Raw genomic sequence first — 22,052 nt, 5'->3', positions numbered from 1 at the left:
AGGATAATTATATATTGATAAATAAACTTTCTTAGTATCGGTTCATTTTCCTTATTGACACATTTATTCAATTTCTTTTGTATTTTCGTTTTATTGTCATTACGCTATAGAAATTTATTATTAATCCATATGATAAGGAAAGGATTCATTTTCCAAGGAAAAATTTCAAAATAAAAATGCAAAATTCGGTAGAAAAGTAACTTTCTATTGGCATAATAATAATCACTTCTCTTTTAAATCGTGACAAGAAAATTTTTTTGCTGTGGCAGAAAATAATATTACACAATATTTTTCGTTTTTTATCATATACTTTCGGAAAATCTTTCGATGAAACACACACAAATCTCGCCATTAACAAACTAACATATGTATATATCTATAACAATAACAAAATAACATATTTAAATTGCGATAAAATTTTCTATGATTAAAATATTTTATAAATATTTTATAACAAATAGTCTATAACAAGTAAACAATGAATATTTAGAAGAATTACATATATTTTACAGATGTTAAAGAAAGTTTAAATATTTAAAATAACAATATATAATTTATTTAAACTTTGAAATTTTTGTTGAGAAAAAAATTCATATATAAATTACATTATTTTTAAATTTCACAGAAAAACAATAATATTTTCATTATTAAATTTTAATAAATATTATATTAGAATTTGCGTAATTGCATATATAATTATTTTTCTTTGTATGTACCTGAGAAATGCAATGTCCCTTAATTTTTTTTTTTTTTTTTTTTATATTTTGCAAATATTCATAAATTTAATTCTTATTAATTTACATAATAATTAATAAGTACAATTCTATATAGAAATTATATTTTTTTCTTATTAGAAATCAATATTATTAGCGAGACGAGTGTATTTCTGTAATTAAACTTTTTCATAAAATCTTTTTGCTTTCTCAATTAATATGATTAATAAGCAGTCAGTTGATTCTGATCTATTTTATTTTATATAAAGATATATTAAACAATTTATTCCTCAATGAGAGGCAGCAGTGTAATTAGCTTGTAAAAATCATTTATTATTAAAATGTCGTCGTTCTTTTATCTTATAAATTAGTGCATTGTAAACAATAATTTCACATTATGAAACAATTATTTTTTTTTAATAAACATTTAATTTTTGCAAAATAAGAAAATAAAAACAATTTCGCTATGGAAAAACGAAAAATTTAAAATGTTGCAACTCAGTTGTTTTTTTTCTCTAAAAAATTCTTTTTTCGATTAAAATTTCCAGTTAATTTTTTCTTCTACTTTAGCTATATTATTATTATTACTATTATTATTTAAATTTTACATGTTGGGGGAAAAAAAAATTATACAATTAATTAATAATCACTTCTCTCGTGCTGTTTGAATAAAAAAATGAAAAATTATGCTGCCCTTGTAAAATATTGTGAAAAAAATTAGTTTTTTTTTTTATTGTATATATATAATTAATATATTTCGTTATCTGTATGGAAAAACTATTATTTAATATTACTCCGGAAGATAGAACGCTTATCGAAAATTGGTTTTAAGCTATTATTCTAATCTGACAAAGTTTATTATCTTTACGTGATTTAAAATGTGCCTTCTGAATGATGATAAAAGTTTCGCTAATTATATTACGTGAATCACGGCAGGTCCACTAAAAAAACGATTTTATCACTATAAATATTATAATCTTTGCGGTAGTATCTTCCGTCGATTATTGAAAATCATATAAGCATTTGATTTTTTTTTTTTTATCGCCAGGACATGTTGCTTTCGATGTCGATGAGGCATAAAAACCTAATAAGGCTGAAAGCTTATTTATTATCATTATAACAATTCGAGATAATCAGATAATAACACTAATAATCTGTTTATGTATGTAGTTTTAACTATTTATGTTTCTAAAGTCAAAGAAGATTTTTGTACTCGATCTATTATTTAACTAAATATTAATAAAAATTTTTTTTATATCGCCAATTTTTTTTTTTAATTTGAAATGACGAAATACTGGTAAAGTCCCTCGTACTTGAGTTCTCTTATAATTTTATTTATATTAATAAAATTATCTAGACAGCAATCGTGATTTTTATTTTTGATAAAAATTTTGTCACGATTTCCCAACATTGAAGAAAAATTTTCCTTATATGTTTATATATAGGGTTAAAATTTCTACCAAAAATTATGGATTCTTTTTTTTATATTACGAATCTTATTTTTGTATTGCGTTTTATTCTCGAGATTTATTTATTTATTTATTATTATTATTATTATTATTAACTATATTTCCTTTTTATGAAAAATTTTCGCGTAGTTTTTTTTTACTTGGTGCACAGATAGCGCTTACAAAGTTCTCAGTGTTTGTTGAGAAAAAAATATGTTCCATTTAATAGGAACATTATCGATTATAATTAATTTTTCTTTGTCCTTTTAAAAATGTTCTTCATTTTCTGCAAGAAAAAGAAAACAAAAATTTCATTATTCTGATAAAATAACTAGTAATAAATTTCACAATATTGAAGTTAATTAATTTTTAGATAAATATATAAAGAAAATATAAAATTTCTAACATTCTCAAAAAGGACAAAGTACCTATATAATATTTGCATTCGTATATGTGTAAATGGACCTCAGTATTTACTAATAATGACTTTATCACTTTAATGTTGATATGATACTATAAAATTAATTTTTTGTTTTAATCAGAAAAATTGTATTTTAGTCTAAGAGATACTGCACAGAAAATTAAATCGAAGGCACGTAATGAGAAAAAAATTTAATTCACTGCATTGATGAAAGAATATAAAAGAGGATTATAAAACGCTGACATAACTAACATTCTCGTTTTTCTTATTGGAAAAAAAATTAAAATTACTTTTTTTTTTTAATACTTTTGAGACAAATGTTAATATTATACTTTCACTGAGCATATTTTTTATCTTATCAAGAATACATTGTTATACCTGACATTATAATATGTCACGATGATAATGGCATTGGATCTGTTCACAAATATTTTGTAAATATTGAGATCAAATCAAGGGAATCATACTGATGATAAAAAAATCAAAATATATTTTATTTTACAAAAAAGTCTATTTAAATGAAAAAAAAAACAGAAACAAAATTAAAAATCTTTTTGTTTTATAAAAGAAAAATTGCGTGCCTTCGATTGATATAGTTAATTTAATGATAAACTCGGAATGATACTCGTATAAAATGTATTTTTTTTTTAGAGTTAATCAAGTTTATAAGAATTCTTAAGATTGTCAATCTAAAAACTCTTTTCATTATATTCTAGATTGACTGTCGCAGTATATGTTACTTATCACTTTCCCGCTTATAAAATGTCACTATATTTATATAGTAATTATTTTATTACTGTTTTCTTTTCGCGTATAATTACAAATTATTTCAATTTTTTTTTAAAAGTAATATTATTAAATAATTATTATCATAAAATTATTAAATAATAATTGCAATAATTATATATACATTATTACAATAATTGTAATTATATTATTAGAATTATGATTAATTGTTTTATTTTAATTCTATATTTGAGGAAAAATTTTCATATACAGATGTACTTTTATTATTGTATTTTATATTATTATTATAGAATAAAATCGTTTACCCTGAAAAAATCTATTAAAAAAAAGAATATTACAAATTTATGTAAATAAATAATAATATTTTATAAATATTAAATGAAATAATTAATTTTTTTTTATACGATGAGTTTCTTTTTTTCAATTTTAAATGAATATTCAAAACCAAATTGTGACAAAAAAATATTTAGTGACGAAAGTTATATTTGATATTTCAGAAAATTAATCGCATTTCTGTAAAAAAAATTTTTTTGGCAATTCTTAAGAATTCTTACACTCTACAGTAAAATAGTTCGCAAAAACCTTTACGCTTCTTTGCTACCTATAACGGCATTTTGAGCGCTACTTTTGATGAGATTAACAATGCTCAAAATAAAGCAGAAAATTAAATTATTCAAAATGAAAAATAAATTACGTTTTTTTTTTAAATATTAATTAAATAAAAATTAAATTAAGGCCAGGTCCAAGTTGTGTCAGCTGTTCCATTGAAACTTCAAAGGAACAGCTGACTCGACTTGGACCTGGCCTTAAAGCTACTAAATAGGGAAAAATATTCTTCATATTTGAAATTTTCATTTATTTGTATTTTTTAAAGAAAAATAAAAATTGTAAGTTTTTTTATGACAATGAAATAAATTAAATTAATTAGCATGAAATAATGTTATTATTGAAGTGAACATTGTTAAGATCATGTGAGCAAAATCGCAAATGCGATTGAGAGAATAGAATATATATAGAATCTTGCTTTATTACTAGCTAATGTTTTTATTTTTCGCGAGATGATAGTTTGCAAGTAAATTTTTTCTTTTATTTCGATTATAAATATTTAATATATATTATATAGAATTTAGTTAATAATCCTAGAATCATTTTTACGTGAGCAATATATGAATAATGATTAAAAATACATTGGAGGGACAAAAATGGCAATGAACTATCACGTTTGTCCATCAAAATGCACTATATGATCAAGTATATATATATAATTTATTATTGATTATTAATTTTAGTTTTAATTTATTATTATTAATTATTAATTATATTTAAAGTGTATTTTTGCTCGCACTTTATATTTTTAAATTTACACCACGTCGCGAAAGAATTCAGACGCACCACTGTGGCTATATTATATATTATTTTGAAAATATTATATATATATATTAAATACGAATAGTAGAAACACACTATTATTAATGTTGTTCGTTGTGTTTCACTTGGTCAAAACCAGTCAAAATTTGCCTCATCTCGAAAAAAAGTCACGATTGACATATTTTTTTTTATTTCAAATGTATTCACTATTATTGTAATCACATCGTGAGAGACTCGTTAAAAATTTGTTTACCTATATTTTTTTTCCGTTCGAGTATTTTTTTTTTAATATCAATGTTATTTTTGAATATGCGATTAAAAAAAAAACAAATTTTGCCAAGGCATGAACAAATATTTTGGATATTTAAAAAAAAAAAATCGCCATATATAGTAATTGTTAATTCGTTTCGAGATTATTATTAAAAAATTATTCGAAGTATCACTTTTTATAAATAGTTTATCAGTGTGCTTCTAAATTTAAAAATTATTAATTATCATCGTCGATTATTGTTTTGCATTATAGACAATTTTGTAATTTAAGGAAGCACATTTAAGCGGTATACCAGATGTGAAGATTATTCAATTTGAAATTATATATAAAGGCATAAATTTCTCACTGTATTTGGCAAAAAGAAAGCTTCTGACTTCCTTCTTTGCTTTGTTCCTGATCTTGGCTAATGCCACCTTCACTTTTTGGACTGGATGCACCACCTTCTTCAATTGAGCCCCCGCGACTTCCGTGGGGGCAAATCGATTGTCATCTAAGTGCCAATGTTGATACCATCGGTGGTCGGGACGGTTTATTTTCCAATATCCTTTCGATTTCGGTCATCATTGTTGTATTTAATTTTGGAATGAGCTGAAAATTGAAATTAGTTACAATTTTCAGTGCTATGATTAAATAGATAAAAACGACGATAAACGTAAAGTATAAGATCTCTTTTCTTCTATATGCTAAATATAGTTCACTGTTTTTATATTTGTTAATGATAATTAGTAATCAAATTACAAATATATTTCTTGCAATTAAATTTGTTAAAAAAATCTTCAATTTAAAGAGGTTATAAATAAACTATCTATATACAAGTGACAACAAAGCAGGGATGGATCGTAATGTATTGGAAAATGTCCGACATTTCTTATTGGCTCGTAAATTTCCGGTAATATTACCAACCAATCAGAAATCGGAGATGCTTCTCAATTCCCAACCTTGTTTTTTTCGTCACTTTGGTGAGCTCACCATGATCGTTGATCCCTTGCGCGTTTAATTTATTGTTTCTTTTCGTGTAAAATTAATATGCCTTGCGTTTTATTTTGTTTCTTAAAATAGTATTGATTGTTGTGCATAAATAATTCCTGAATTCAATAAATAATTCTTATATCAATAAAAAAAAACCCCATCTTATCGCATTGTTTTAATTGGTATATTTCCTTTAAATTGAAACTTTGACCTTAATATTTATTTTATTTCGATTGTGTTATTTTCAATAACATTTATTGCTATTGACATGTGATTAATAACATCGAAAAATATTTTTAACATCGAGTGTACTCCTCCATGAACAAGATCGAACTGCCATCCACCTTGCGTTGAAATATTTTTATTATTTTCAATAACATTAATTGCTATTGACATATCATGATCAATAAAAATATTAAAAAAATATTTTTAAGATCGAACATACTCCTCCGTGAACAAGAACTGCTTACTGCGTGCTCTTTCCACTAGTGCACAGTATTTACGTCGAGTCTCGTCGCAGTCGTCGCCCCACTCCGGGCCACTTTGGCCAATGAGAGAGCGTTGAGGCCGAAAGTGGGGGTAACGACTGACTCAGCTCACTCAGCCATATAATTACTGCACATTGGGTAGAAGCTTCAGTTTAACGTCGTTTCTGGAAGGGAGGGAATTGCTGCGTCCAAAATTTAAAATCGTAATTTTTAATGTTTTTTCATTATAATATTTTAGGTTTGCATTGCAGAATACTGAATTAAAAGACAATCACAATTAGAACTCCAAATCGTTTAATGATTTTCGATCTTAGTAGATTTTTCAGAAAATATACTTTGTAATTTCCGATTGTAAATCGGAATTTTTTATTATTTTTTATTTACTCTCCCTTCCAGAAAGTATATTTAAAGTTAAAAATAAATCGTTAGTATTTTAAAGTGAATTCACCAAATGGTTGATTGAAGTTTAATAAATATGGTGATATAGAAAAATGTGTAATATTTTCGGTCGCTTTTAAATATTATTTTTTGCTTTTCTTTTAATAATCTTTTCTCTAACTAGGAAGTAATAATAGTTTCGGGAGTGTCGAGTTGATTTTATATGTACAAGTGAAGTTTTGCGAAAGAGACGCTAGAGGTCTGCCATTACATTATAGTTAATTATTATTGCAAGGTTTATGGTCTCAAGTTTTTTAATTTATTCGAACATTATTACGCGTAGTGTATTTTCGAGTGTCTATTCACTTTTTGTGCCGTTAATATACACAAAACTATTTAATAAGTGCCCGTATATTAAAAATAAAAGAAAGTGTGTTTTAGGTGTCGCGTAAATAATATATAGTGCAAACAAATACATAGTGGAGTGTTGTTCTTAAAAAGTATTTGTGTTAGTACGTGCTTCCTAAAGGATTATAATGTTCGAGTTTGTAGCGGAGCAGCTCCTGGAGGAGATCTTGTATAGCTGAGTCGCAGTTAATTGTAAGTATAATTAAATATTAACCCTTCTTTAAATTTTTCGAATTATGAAATATAATTTAACTATAACTTTAATTTCAATAATCAATTGATTACATTTAATTTTTCATAAAATAATAATAGTAACAGTCTGTTATTTTTTATTTTCTGAATTGTCAATTATAATCATTTATCATTAGGTATTTATTTAATTATATAATCATGTATTTTTAATTAAAAAACAAAATTTTTAACTAATAAGTAATGTTGGTTACAATAAGTTTTTGTAAAATATTTAGAATAATATTAAATGCGCTCTCTCTGTAAATATTTAACTCCAATAAATCAAATAATTGTAAAACAATTTTTAAAAAAATTATTCGATTATTAATATTTTTATTCTTTTTTTGTATTTTTCAGCATATCAAGGGAAGTGTGAAGAGAATTGGAAAGGAGTATGAGCAGAGGATGTGCGACCCTAGGAAAGACTCTTTTGGTTCTGAAGATGAGGAGGATGTGCGGCTATGTAATCTCAACGATGGATCCGCGATCGGTGAGTTTCTTTTTAATTAAACAATATAGTGACGCCGTTGACATACATTATTATTTCTATATTAATAAATATATAGACATAATATCATAAATATTAATTTTTGTTTCAATACAAATTAATATTTATTATGTCAACTTTCACTTGAAGTTCTGAAGAATGTTTTCTTTTTTATAATTAAATATAAATTAAATAAATATAAATAAAAATAAAAAATTAAACATAATATTTTGTTTACATTATTGTAAATTTAATTTAATTATTCAATAAAATGAAACTGAATTTAAATTAAGTGTAACTTACAATTAATCACAGATTAAATGGTACGGATTTATTTTAATATTCATCAGAACTTCAAGCGTATATTATGAATGTATGTATCTATATATATTATTATTTGTTGGTGTGAAAGAGAATTAGGGTTTCTTTTTAGTATACAGGTGTAGGTAGGCAGATTTTTTTTTGTGTATGAGAATAAAAATCGTTATTAGTCCTAAAAATAGGTAGGGAAATCGGAATCAATTTTGTGTGAATGTATGTGTGTTATTTTAGGTCACTATATTGTTCAACAATTTTTTATAGTGATTTTTATTTTTTTGTACAATATATATGTCTAATTAATTATTACTTTCAGATGATTCATCGGTGAGATAAAATATTTTATCTATTTTTATTAATCTTATTTTTCTTTCAGAAATATATTTTTTTTAATTTTATAATTTATTACAATTATTTATACGTATATAAAATACTATTTAATTTATTTCTTCATATTATTTAAATTTAATTATGCCTCAATTTAAGGTTTCCTTTAATTTAATTAATAATGCTTCAAGAGAAATATTTAACATTTCTCTATATTATTTAATATATGAAAATTAAATATAAATTTATAATTAATGAAATTAATATTATAATGAATTTGTTATTAATTATATTATAGTGAAGTTTATTTCACGCTCATTGAATTATTAAAATGAATTATATAAAATTTGTCAATTAACACTTCTTTTAGAAAAAAATTCTTTTTTTTTTATAAAATATTTGATAAAACACTTTCTAAGTAGAGAAGAAGTTGTTTGGTCAGACAAAATTCTTCTTTCAAAGTAGAAAAAAAATTCTTTCGTCAGACAATATTAACTTTGGGAGTGAAAAAAAAATTGTCCATTTTAAATGAAATTTCGGATTAATTATTTTGCATATTTTTCAATTACAATTTTTAATTGGATTTTTCAAAAATAAGTTTATTACCTGTAAACTTTGGAGGCTCTCGTAGAGTTGTTCTATGCTTGATGCTCCGAGAAGAAGGCACTGAACACTCTCGTTTTTCAAGGTCCACGCAATTGCCAATTGTGCAAATGAACAACCGAGTCTTTCTGCCAATGCGCATACGTCCCTTAATTTATCGGAATATTTTCGAGCCGGTTCTTCCTCTGATGTCTCTTCCTTCCATTTAGTACCCTGAATCATAAAATATTTTATTTAACTCTATTTTTGATTGGGTGAGACAATAATTTTTTTTTTTTAAATTATGTGTGCCAATCTACTCATCAACAATCTCGATGAAACGCACCTCTTTGTATAAAGATTGGGTTTCATCTTCTGTCCAACTGAATGAGGAATATTTATTCTGAAAATACAAAGCGATTACTACGTCACGTTTCACGAACCCAAATTAGACCCTAATTTGAATTTTACTCATTTAATGACAAAAATTTCGTTGACAAAAAAACCTCGTTTATTTATATTTAGTCATCTTTTAGATGTTAATGAGAAAATTAACAGAAATTAATTTTAATACAAACAATTTTTTTTATTTATTTTTATTTACTTTATTATAAATTTCTTAAAGAGATTTGTTTATTTGGAAATTTATTTGTATAATTGGAAATAAAATTAGATTTTTGTTTCAATTTTAAAATAATTTATTTAATTGTTAAAATAATTTATTAAAAGTCATCATTTTTCGGTGATCGATTTTTCTTTGTTCTTTGTCCTCAAAATTGAGTCGTTTTTGTCATTCCTTTTTCGTCTTTCGTTTCAAAAAAATTGAGGTTTCGTAACGTATATATTATATATATATATATGAAATTCCTACTAGTGCAGAAAACATTTTTATATCGACATTTGTTTCTTACTTTGTATGAAGATCTAGATAAAAGAGAAGACATTCCCTCTTCCGGTTTTGATGAGCTCATGCCTATTGTAATTGTGGACCATGCCATTAGTCCCACACCTATCAAAATAGAAAATTAAATATGAAAAAAAAATTCTTCAAAAAAAAAAACGATATTTCTAAAATTTTAGTTGCATTATTTTTAAATTAATTTAGAAAATTTTTAATATTTCTTACCAATTTTATTGTACAATTCGGGCATATAAAGTTCTGGTTTATCTCGATAAAAAAGATGATATTCTGCTTGCTCGACAATTGGAGTTACACAATTAAATTGTCTGCAATTGGTGTATGCTTCCATAATCTCGACAGGAGTCCATCTCGATGTTCCCCAATACATCACCCAACCTTTGCCAATTACATAATTCATTGCACGTACTATTTCTGAAAAAGGAGCACCGAATTATTTATTATCTTTGTTCAATGCAATTTCAAGATCGAAGAGAATACGTGTATTGTTATAGGTAAAGTTTTATGAGAAAATTGATTTTAAAAATTATTAATACGAGAATTTTTTTTTGATTAAAATTATTATTTAATAAATTTAGAGAAATATTTATTTGTCTCTCGAGAATTAAATATAAATATATTATATGCTTTTAAATAATTTATTTTCTTTGAATAATTTTTATCTGACTTTAAATAAATTATTATTCAATTTAAATAAATTATATTTAGTTTGAATAAAATAAATTTCTCTTAGTATTTATTGTTAATATATTTTTACCTTCCATGGGACACATCGGATCAACTTTATGAATCATGACAATGTCAATGTATGACAATTGTAATCTTGCTAAAGATGCTTGTACGCTTTCGATAATGTGCTTTCGTGAAAGTCCCCTTCCTTCCGTTCTATTAATTAAAAATTCATATTATAATTAGAAATAATTTTTAATTTTATTTAATTATTTAAAAAAAATAAGTTTTGAAAATATTTTTATTTGATTCAAAGAATCGGTTATACTTGACTATTATCAATTAAATATTTATATACTTGAACCAAATAATTTTTATTATTTAATACCAATAAATTTTTATTTGATAATAAATCAAGTAACCGATTATTTGAATTAAATATAATTAGAAATAATTTTTAATTTTATTTAATTATTTTAAAAAAATAAGTTTTGAAAACATTTTTATTTGATTCAAAGAATCGGTTATACTTGACTATTATCAATTAAATATTTATATAATTGAACCAAATAATTTTTATTATTTAATACCAATAAATATTTATTTGATAATAAATCAAGTAACCGATTATTTGAATTAAATATAATTAGAAATAATTTTTATTTAATTATTTCAAAAAAATAAGTATTGAAAATATTTTTATTTGATTCAAAGAATCGGTTATACTTGACTATTATCAATTAAATATTTATATACTTGAACCAAATAATTTTTATTATTTAATACCAATAAATATTTATTTGATAATAAATCAAGTAACCGAATTTTTGGAATTAAATAATTTTTTATGTATTTATTTTTAGGAAAAATTTTTATATGTTTTAGATAAAAAAATATTTAAATTTGCTTCTTTTATATAAAATTTCTTGCTTTTTTTCTTAATTATTAAGAAAAAAATTATTTTTCGTTTTAAATATGTGGGCTTTATAAATTTTATAAAAAATTCCTTATCTACACTATTGCAGGGAATTTAAATTTATAGAGGGAGAAGATTAAATGTTTGGCAAGCAGACAGAGGGAATATTTTCTCTTGAGGTGGCCGCAATTTTTTTTTTTTTTTTTTTTTGGTTGTTAACTTACTTGGTGTTCCAGTATATTTTCGTTGTAACGACATAGCTGGAACGATTCCAGTTTCGACGCAAGAGAATTCGTCCCAATTGAATTTCAGCCTTGTGCCCACTGTGGGCTTCACTCAAGTCAAACACATTTATCCCACTGTCATAGGCAAGTGTCACAACGGCTTCGGCTGTTTCTTCGTTATTCGATCCTCCTACACCTCCAAATGTAGTCCACGTTCCTATATGTGTATATAAATTAATAATTTCACTACAATCAAAAGAGACGATGTTCATAGTAAATTATTCACAAGAGAAAAATATTTTCTTTTTTTTTTTTAGAAATATTTCGTTCTTATTTTGATATAAAAAAAAAAAATTTTTCTTCTACTGAAATATTTCTTTTTGTCAGAAATATTGAAGAATTTTTGTATTTTGGGATTATTTTTTTGTACAATCTGTGTACCGAAATATTTTTTGGTTTTACACAAGATTATTTAATTAAAATTTCATTTATATGTAGAATATATATTCCACTTTAATTTTCCATAATATTATTACAGACAATCAAGCATTAAAATTAACAAATTACCCTCTCTGTTAATTAAGTTTATAATGAATTCAATTGGAAATTCGATTCGCAAATATGAAAATAGAGTTTCGAAATTAAATTAACAAAAATTGGAAAATATTTAAAATATATTTTTTAATTTTATTGAACTAATTTTTTTTTTTTTTTGAATTTACATTAAGAATTTTAGAGATTTATTTTAAATTATTTTATTAATATTTTAATTTTCAATTTAAAAAAATTTGTAAATTTCTAGATCATGAATTAGTTTTCAATCAAGAATTTTGTATTTTAATTTTATTATTTTATTTAAAATAATTTTATATTGGGAACCAGTAAGTCGAAGAGAAATATTTTAGTGGATTACAAACATCCTTTAGAATCTCGGATATCTTGTCTAAAGTGCTTCTCTACATCTACTGAAGCTCATGAAAAATTCCCCTTTCCTTTTCGAACTTTCTCATGAAAAATTCCTCAATCTTTTCGAATACGTTTCCTCTAGTAGGTATTTTTCTATAAAAATTCATCCTCCTGAAGAAATTCTCTCTTTTCTTCATATTCAAATATATAACACTAATTTTACAATTCAAAAATTTTTTCAAAAAATATTTTTAAACTCTTACGATTTTGTTTATATAAATTATGTTTATAATTATAAATTTAGCTATAAATTTAGCTTAATCAAGAATTAATTAGTGCGGAATTCTATTGCTTTATCAAACTGAAAATTTATCAGGAGTAATAAATCAAGTCACACTTTAATTAGTTAGAATATTCGTGAAATGAAACTCTTTTATGGATTAGTGGAAAATTTTTTTTTAGTATATATGACGGTTGATAAATCACTTCATTTAAAATTAGTTAAATATTAATTTAGTAAAATTCTCATACAATCTAATTTATCAGTATGAATTAACTGAAACAATCATCATTCTGAAATTAAATTTTATATACAAAGTCAATTTATATATAATAAACTAATCAGCGAATAATAGTATATTATGTGGCAAGCACGTAAAGTAGTACTTTTTAGGTGAGGATGTAATTTTCAGTACGAGCTGTCGTTAGTGCGACGTAGGTGAGACGAAGGCGAGCTGTAGGTGAGATGAAGACGAGCCGAAGGCGAGTCGAGTCGAGCCGAAAGCGAGCCGAGTCGAACCGAAGTCGCACAGACAGCGAGTATTGAAATCATCCGAACCTAAAAATTACTACGTGCGAGCCACATACGCTATTTTTTTCGCCATTGTTATGAAAAAGTGAAACAATTTTAAAGAAAAAAAATAATAAAAATTGATAAATAAAATAAAAGCAAAAAAAAAATTATGCAAAAATTAACAACTGCCTAAAAAAGACTTTATAGGGCAGTTTACTGCCTAAAAAAGACTTTATACGGCAGTTTGCTGCCTAAAAAAGTCTTTTTTAGGCAGTTGGCCCAAACTGCCTTAAAAAGTGCTACTTTATCTGCCCAAAACAGGCACAAAAAAGACACTTTTTCATGTCAATGGCGAAAAAAATAATTTTGAGGTTTTTTTTTAGCAATTTTTCACGCTTATAACAGTCATGTGAGACTTTATTCCATTGGGAGTATATAGCAAAACTGATCAATATTTATCGCGGTAAAAAAGAAACACAAAATATGCATGTTACGTTGCATCGCACTATAAAGACTCTTTTTTAATGTGAATTTGTTGTTCAGTGAATTCCACAAGGAAATTCTATGCGTGATCGAGAAAGCACGATAAAGTATAGAATTCTTTTTACATTATCTTAAATATCGTATAACAAAAGGTTTTTTTTTTAAATTTCTCTAAGGTTGAGAGAGGATGCATTTTGTAAAAATTAATATTACATTTCTTTTAAAATTTAAGAATCCGTAAATTTTTGAATATAAGAAGCTTTTTTTGATACTATCAAAAAATTGTATACAGAAAATTAAAAGGCATTCAAATAATCTGCAACGCTTATTTTAATGCCTTTTAATTTTCTGTGTTACAGGAAATTTGTTTAGAATATTCTATTCTGATTCTATTCTCGAGGTCATATTTCTTTGATTTCAAAAATCTGTAATTTTTGAGAAAATGTAGAAAATAAATTTTTTTGATTCTAATCAAAAAAAAATTATTTCATTTATAATTACAAGGGCTTTGTTAGAATAATCTTCTTCTAAACAATTTTTTAAAATTTTTTGTTTGCATTTTGCGAGTTAAGAAAACAAACAAAAAAGAGTTTGAATTATTTAATCGATTGAGAGAGTACCTAGTCCAACATTGGAAACACGCAGACCACTTTTGCCCAAGTTGCGATAACGAATACCCGGCGATGGATGTTGTAGTCGTTGCGACTGTGAACTTACACAGCTCGTCAGCAATTGTTCCTTAGTTCCCGTTGATACATTACAATGAACGCCAGATTCGACTCCATTGAATTCTTCCATGCAATCTAAACTTGCAATTGGAGCACGACATCTGCATAAGAAATTGTTGGGAAAATCATGATCAGAATTTTCTGCATGGGATATTTGCCAAGTATTGAGAAATTGCATTCTAATTTTATATACTTGTGACTTTTCAATATCTCTTGATTACATTTAATTAAAAAAATGCATTTTACAATTATAATTTTATAAAGAAAATAAATATTTAAATAATAATAATAATAATATTTAAAATATTTATTTTTAATCAAGTAACCGATTATTTGAATCAAATATGTTTTTTTATTGCAAGAAATTAATTAAATATTTTAGCAAATTATAACTTATAATCAGTAAGATTTTATAAATTGAGAATGACGTACTATTGACTGAATACACAGAAAAAAAAATTTATTTGATTCAAATACTCGATTACTTGACTATTATCAATTAAATATTTACACTCAGAAAAATGGTATATTTGTCTCCGAGCCTACTAACTCATTTATTTGTTGCAAATATATTTCATTTCATTGAAATAAAAAATTTATTTGAGCCAAAGAAAAATTTATTTCTGACAAATAAAATTTTTATTTACGCCAAATAAATAAGTTAGTAGACTCTGAGACAAATATACGTTTACTTAATTCAAATATATTTTATTTGGTTCAAATAAATCATTTCTCTGGGTGTACTTGAATCAAATAACTATAATTTGAATTGTATTTGAACCAATAATTTCTGTATTTAAAACAAATACCATATAATTGCCTCACATAATAATTATTCGATACAAATAAATATTTATTTTATAATATAGTCAAATAATCGAGTATTTGAATTAAATAAATTTTTTTTTCATTGTACAGATAGTATTTTTACTGATTAAAAAAAGTTAATAATTTAATTAAATAATAATAAAATAATAAAAAAAATTTAACTAATTTATATAGAAAAATCGTCAGACTCATTAAAATTAAAAAAAAATTTTACTCTAATTAAACTTTAGTGAGAATTGTATTTTTTTCGATCAATCAGTTGGCAACGATTGCAGAGAAATTTTTTTCAATTCCATGTGGATTTTTACTAATTAAAATAGTCAGAAATGTGTCACACCAATCACTGTCGAATATATCACTGCTTCAAATAATATTAGAACAATTTTTTTTTTTAATGTTTATTTTAGTACAATTTTTTTTTTTAATGTTTATTTTAGTACAATTTTTTTTTAAATTTATTATTATAAACAATTTTATAATTATTATACTTTTTTTTAAATTTAAGTATTAAAATTTTTATTTATAAAACTTTCTACAATACTTAAAGATATTTATAACTATATTTTTTAAAAATATTTAATATAATCATATCACCCAGAGAAATGATTTATTTGAACCAAATAAAATATATTTGACTTAAATAAACGTATATTTGTCTCAGAGCCTATTAACTTATTTATTTGGTACACGGAAAGAAAAGGAATGGTTGGGTCAACCATAGGTATTAATAAATACGTCCCATAAATATTATATGGTTACCACAACCAAATCTTTAGTTGATACAACCATAGTATGGTTGGCGCAACCAAAGGTTAGGTTGTCACATCTAAATGACGAAAAATTGCAAATTTGATGTGTCAACCTGACCTTTGGTTGCGCCAACCATACTATGGTTGTATCAACTAAAGATTTGGTTGTGGTAACTATATAATATTCATGGGACGTATTTATCAATACCTACACTGAAAAAAAGGTTTGGTATTGACAACCAAACGTTTGGTTGGTATTTAAGCAACCAAAAGTTTTTTGTTGAATCAACAAAATTTTTGTTATCCCAATAAAACTTCTCTCTAAATATGAATCAGTGAAAAAGTCACTGGTCTCAAATCAGTCGCTAAATTCTGGCTATTTAAATCAGTGGTTTTCACTGACAGTTAGTGACATTTCACTGGAGAATCAATTACTTTGACTGAAAATCAGTGAAATGTTACTGATTCAAATAGCTAGAATTTAGCGACTGATTTGAGACCAGTGACTTTTTCACTGATTCAAATTTAGAGAGTTTAGTTAGGACAACAAAAATCCTTTTTTTCTAATTTTGGTTGTGTCAAACAAATTTTGGTTGAGACAATTAAAATTTTGTTGATTCAACAAAAAAATGTTGGTTGCTAAAATACCAAACAAACGTTTGGTTGTCAATACCAAACCCTTTTTTCAGTGTATGGTTGGCCTAACCATTCCTTTTTCTCCGTGTATATAATTAAAAATTTTCTTTGGTTCAAATAAATTTTTTATTCAAACGAAATTAAATATATTTGAAACAAATAAATGAGTTAGTAGGCTCTGAGACAAATATACAATTTCTCTAAGTGTATAAAGTGATTTTAAGTGAAATTTAATTAAAATTATTATTATTATTATTATTGTTTACTTTCGCAACAAATATTCATCTGTCTTTGAAAAATATTATTAAAAAACGAAGCTGAAGTACGCAACGTTTATATAAACGATTTTTAAAGAAATAATTTTTTAAAATGAAAAATTCTATAATTTTTTGCCTAAAAAATATTTCTTGTAGTTTTTATTAATCAACAAATTATAAAAAAATAATTTTTAGGCAAAAAATGATAGAATTTTTTATTTTAAAAAATTATTTCTTTAAAAATCGTTTATATAAACGTTGCGTACTTCAGCTTCGTTTAAAAACCTAAAAGATGCTAAACTTTGTTATTATTAATTATAATTAGTATACCTATAAATCGTAGGCAGTGCAAAAGAATCGTCATCCTCCATACTGCTATTGGTATTAGCGTTATTATTTGTATCATTTCCCGCGTTGGATGCGTGTCCCAAGTTATATAGCATTAATTGTGACATCACTGATTAAAAGCACTCTAATTATTATTCCACTAATCGTATCTCAGAATTAAACAGAACTCATTTTTTTTTTTATTAAATGACACACTTTTCTTTTTTTTTTTTTTTAAACAAAACCTAATCACCAATTCTTGAAATATAACAAGTAAACTTTATGTTATACTCCAAAGCGCGAGCACTAGCAATTAAATACACTAATTCGCGCTATTATTATTATTATTTTTTTTAAATTGTATTCCATGTACGATTTAGGCACTAGTTTATTGAATCATTATAGGCACCATTCGAGAGATAAAGATATTATGAATGGGGGGCAAAAAGGAATTCAAAAATAGGAGAAAAAACACTGATAAACTTTAAATTATTAATTTTATCACTTTTTCATCGACTTTTCTTCATTTTGCTTATTTTTTCCAAAATAAACTCATTAGTCTTGAAATTTCTTAGGTGAAACTTTTTATTAAATGTTGACTTCAACCAATGCCAATTATTTTTTCTTCTTGAAAAAATCATTTCAAAATGTTTAAAATTTTTTAACTATGTTATTGAAATCTGATCGTTCATGATTTATTTTTTAATTTTATATATTAACTTATGATCATTTATCGTAGTTTTTTTTTGCTCGTTTCAATTATATGTTGATTATATTCTCTTGATCATTTTTATTCTACATCGATCATTTTTCTTTTCGTTAATTCTTTAACATCTCTTCTATTATATATATATTGAAAATTACCTTGTATATGTTGATTTTTCTTTTATGATCATTTGCTTTAGTATAATTAATTATTAAGATGAATTATTAATTATATTCTTCAACTATATTGTAATCATTTTTCGTTTTGTAGTTTTTGTTTTCTCAAAACATTTATTTATCAATTTCTAATTAGTATATATATGTATATTAATCATTTTAATCAAATATTGATCACTTTCATCGAATATCAATTCATTTCCATCAAATATCGATCATTTCGAATACTGATCACTTATCAATAAACGATCATTTTTTTTCAAATATTGATCACTGATCTAATCCTAATTCTCATAAATTCACGTTATCATAAATCTCGATTATTTTTATACATTACCAAAAATTTCTCTCTTCTCTACCCCCTTTCTCATTTTAATACTATAAGCGAACTATTTTATAATTTTAAGATGAAAATTGCGAAGATTTATTTACAAGGATACCTCGATATGAGTCTAAAGATATGTTGACATAAATTGTCGGAAAATTTTTTTTCTTACTAGAAAAGAATTAACAATTTGATTAGAATACAATATATTCTAAAGAGGTAAAGAACGTGATTATTATTTTTTTTCTCTTTAAAAAGTACATTTAAAATATGTTGAGATTTATATTATATATATATATATATGTATATAATGGCTTGTCGAAAGAAACACACATAAATTGTAAACGAAAAAAGAGAGTTTTTTTTTTTTTATATAGTAAAAATATGTTTTGAGGGCAAGTGTTGTGCTCGGAGCGCGGCAAGGCAACACTGCGCGCGGTCTTTGGTTCTTGTGTTGAAAAAGGGGGTGAAATTGCGCGGGTGCAGAGAGGTCTTGTGCTGCGGCAAAGGCGCATGACGCCGTCGCATCCAGCGCATGGATCGACTGGGCTCACCTATTAATATATACATATATATATATATAACGGTGCATACTGTCTTACTGGCACATTACCAACATGCACCCACATGCCGGGCTTGGCACGTCACCGCGATTTTACCCTCTCACACAAGTGTAGCCGGTTTGCAGGTATATATATATATAATATATATACACGACACATTTCCGTGTCACGCGCGTGCCTTTATATATATATATAGAATGGTTGTTATAGTTTGAGGTATTACTATATAGATGGTACTGTGTACTATACTTACAGGGTTTGGTGAACCAACTCGGACTCGCCGGCAACGCCGCATTGCAGATCTGCACGCTGACGCTCGGCCAACCCTCCCCGCTTTCTTTATTTTCCGCTCTCTCTCTCTCTCTCATTCTATCTCTATTCCTCTTTTCATAGGCCAAGATTTTCGCCTTTTTCTGCTTATTCTCGAATATATTTTTATTCTTTTTCGATAAATTGAAGAAAATCCGCAGGAATTTTTGACCGCTCTGGTGTAAAGATTCGGATACTATATATATAGAGAGAAAATAGAAAAAATAAGAACAAATCGAGTGAGAAAAAAGGCATTTTTTTTTTGTCTTTTGTTCTGATTTTTGAGAAATCTCTTCACTTGAATATAGAATTTTCTTAAAATTGAATTCTGTTTTTTGTTCTTATATAGAAAAAAAGCCAACTTTTAACTCGTTTTCAGCTTAAAAATTTTAAATTAGCTAAAAATTTTTAGTTCATTTTGTAAATAAAAAACCTTTCATGAAAAATTCTTGGAAAAATTTACAATATTAGTGAACGAATTTTTATTTTATTTACATTTATACATTATAAAATGCAATGAAAAAAGGGTTTGGTATTGACAACCAAACATTTGGTTCACAGAAAAAAAACTGGTGTTACACTGAAAAAAAAATTCTGGTTAGGCTATATTTAACATTACTTTCTAGTTATGTTAACCAAAATTCTAGTTGAATTAACTAGAATTCTCGTTAAAATAACCAGAATTCTGGTTAACCTCACCAGAATCAAAATGTTAAATATACCCTAACCAGAATTCTGGTTATTCTAACTAGAATTCTGGTTACTCTAACTAGAATTCTGGTTATTCTAACTAGAATTTTTTTCAGTGTATTTTTGTTGCGGGTAATTTTCTCCAATACCCATAAGATTTAGGGTAAAATTTGTTGCGTGTTATTTTAACACCAATTCTGGTGTTAAAATAACACTTTCTTTTTCCTGTGTTGGTATTTAAGCACAAAGTTTCCGAAGGAAAATTCTGGTTGGAATTTTCTGTATTTTTCGAAAAAACATTTCTAAGTGTGAAAAATTAAAATTTTTTTAAAAAACTAATTTAATTTTATATAAAAATAGTTTGCCATACATTGTTTGAATATATTAAATGGAAAATCTTTTTAAAGATCGTCTTAAATTTAAAAAATAAAAAAAATTCTAAAACACTAAAAAAAAGAAATTAGTAATTTTTTCGTGAATGTCTATTATTTACATAAAATATTCAGTGTTTGAAGACAAATAGCTTGTAAATAGGAAGATAATATAACAATCGGATATATCAGACCTAGTGCTTCAGTAAATCCCATTATGAAGTATAAGACCGTTTGAAATCAGAATAGACGATGCAATGCTCCCAATTCCCTTTGAATCGCGTCTGACTGTAATTTACTTTTTCTACTTTGAAGCTTTGTTAAACGTTACAATATTTTTTTTTTTTTTTATATATATACAATCTTTCATTGTCACTTCTTTTTTGAAGATCCATATATATTTTTGAATTTTATTTTATTAAAATAATGGTTTGCAATAAAAGTTGTATATAAAAAAATATAGTATTCTTTCTTTTAGAGAATTTCATGATGTATTTTATTGGCGCAATTTTAGAAAGCCAATAAAGTCCATAATTTACACTTTTTAACATTGAAATAAAAAGCAATATTACAATATCGAAGCAATTAATAAAAAAGTAAAACAGCTTTTCAGCTTAATGATAATTAGGTGAGGGTCACAATTTTTGGCACAGAAAAACAAAGAAAGAAATTATCGATCACTTCATATCTATATTATATATATATATATATATATACTGTATACGTATTATGTATCAAGTCTTAATGTAGGTCAAGTTCCAATATAATTATATTTTACATATTATATTACTTTATCAATTAATTTATTTAATTCACAAATATCTCGCTGAAAACAATATTTGTAATTATATTAATCACATTATAATTACATTATAATTAATAATAATTCATATTTCCTTTTTTGCTATAAAATTCTTTGGATATTTTTTATTATTTTTTAATTACAAACATTAAATTTCTACAAAAAAAAGTAAAATAAATAATAGTTTTATCATTTTTTTTTTATATTTCTGAAAATCGTGTAATTCTTTTTGACTTTTAGAAAGAGTGAATGTCTTGTGATTTTTGTAACATTGTAAAGAATACTGTTTTTTTATCCAAGCATATATATTATTATTATAGAGACAATGAACTTTTGTATTTGCGCTTTTCCGACTATCGTAATGGGGTACCACGCGAGCAGTTTACGATAAGATGGTTTCATTCAAGATTCTCTCAAGCCTCTTGAAAGAAGTAGCTTCCGCTCTTAAAAAAGAGGTCAAATATTCCAACTCTTTCCGGTTATATTTTATTCTTTGATGATATTCACACTCGTGAATTT

General features: G+C 25.0%; 2 protein-coding genes across 3 annotated transcripts in view; one reads left to right on the top strand and one right to left on the bottom strand.

Annotated features, from left to right (window-relative positions):
- The window catches only part of LOC127284759 (sodium/potassium/calcium exchanger 3-like), a 59,923-nt gene that overhangs the window by 10,797 nt on the left and 27,074 nt on the right, over window positions 1-22,052 (top strand). The window lies entirely within an intron of this gene.
- LOC127284765 (voltage-gated potassium channel subunit beta-2) lies at window positions 185-19,243 on the bottom strand. Of its 2 annotated transcripts, XR_007843524.1 has the most exons (10): window positions 17,595-19,243; window positions 14,687-14,895; window positions 11,885-12,101; window positions 10,833-10,960; window positions 10,283-10,489; window positions 10,068-10,165; window positions 9,503-9,559; window positions 9,181-9,390; window positions 5,315-5,556; window positions 185-2,447 (listed from the first exon to the last, which is right to left on the bottom strand). XR_007843524.1 is itself a non-coding variant. In XM_051310419.1 (9 exons), the coding sequence occupies exons 1-9, from the start codon at window positions 17,717-17,719 to the stop codon at window positions 5,455-5,457; spliced, it is 1,353 nt and encodes a 450-aa protein (XP_051166376.1). In that variant the 5' UTR covers window positions 17,720-19,243; the 3' UTR covers window positions 185-5,454. The 2 variants fall into 2 exon arrangements, 1 of the variants encoding a protein (XP_051166376.1); XM_051310419.1 differs by having other exon boundaries at window positions 185-5,556.

The sequence above is a fragment of the Leptopilina boulardi genome, unplaced genomic scaffold (genome assembly GCF_019393585.1).
Source record: "Leptopilina boulardi isolate dan_hultmark-lab unplaced genomic scaffold, ZJU_Lbou_2.1 LbouV2_325, whole genome shotgun sequence".
Lineage (NCBI taxonomy): Eukaryota > Metazoa > Arthropoda > Insecta > Hymenoptera > Figitidae > Leptopilina > Leptopilina boulardi.
Note: the sequence above shows the minus strand (reverse complement) of the source record. Positions and strands in the feature narration are given on the sequence as shown.

Bases quoted from the DNA above. Each gene is read 5' to 3' on its own strand.
- LOC127284765 (XM_051310419.1), bottom strand. From the start codon at position 17,719: ATGTCACAATTAATGCTATATAACTTGGGACACGCATCCAACGCGGGA. The intron at 10,961-11,884 runs GTAAGTTAACAA...TTTAATTAATAG, and splicing joins AAAATATACTGGAACACCAA to AACGGAAGGAAGGGGACTTT. The intron at 9,391-9,502 runs GTGCGTTTCATC...TTTATGATTCAG, and splicing joins CCCAATCTTTATACAAAGAG to GGTACTAAATGGAAGGAAGA.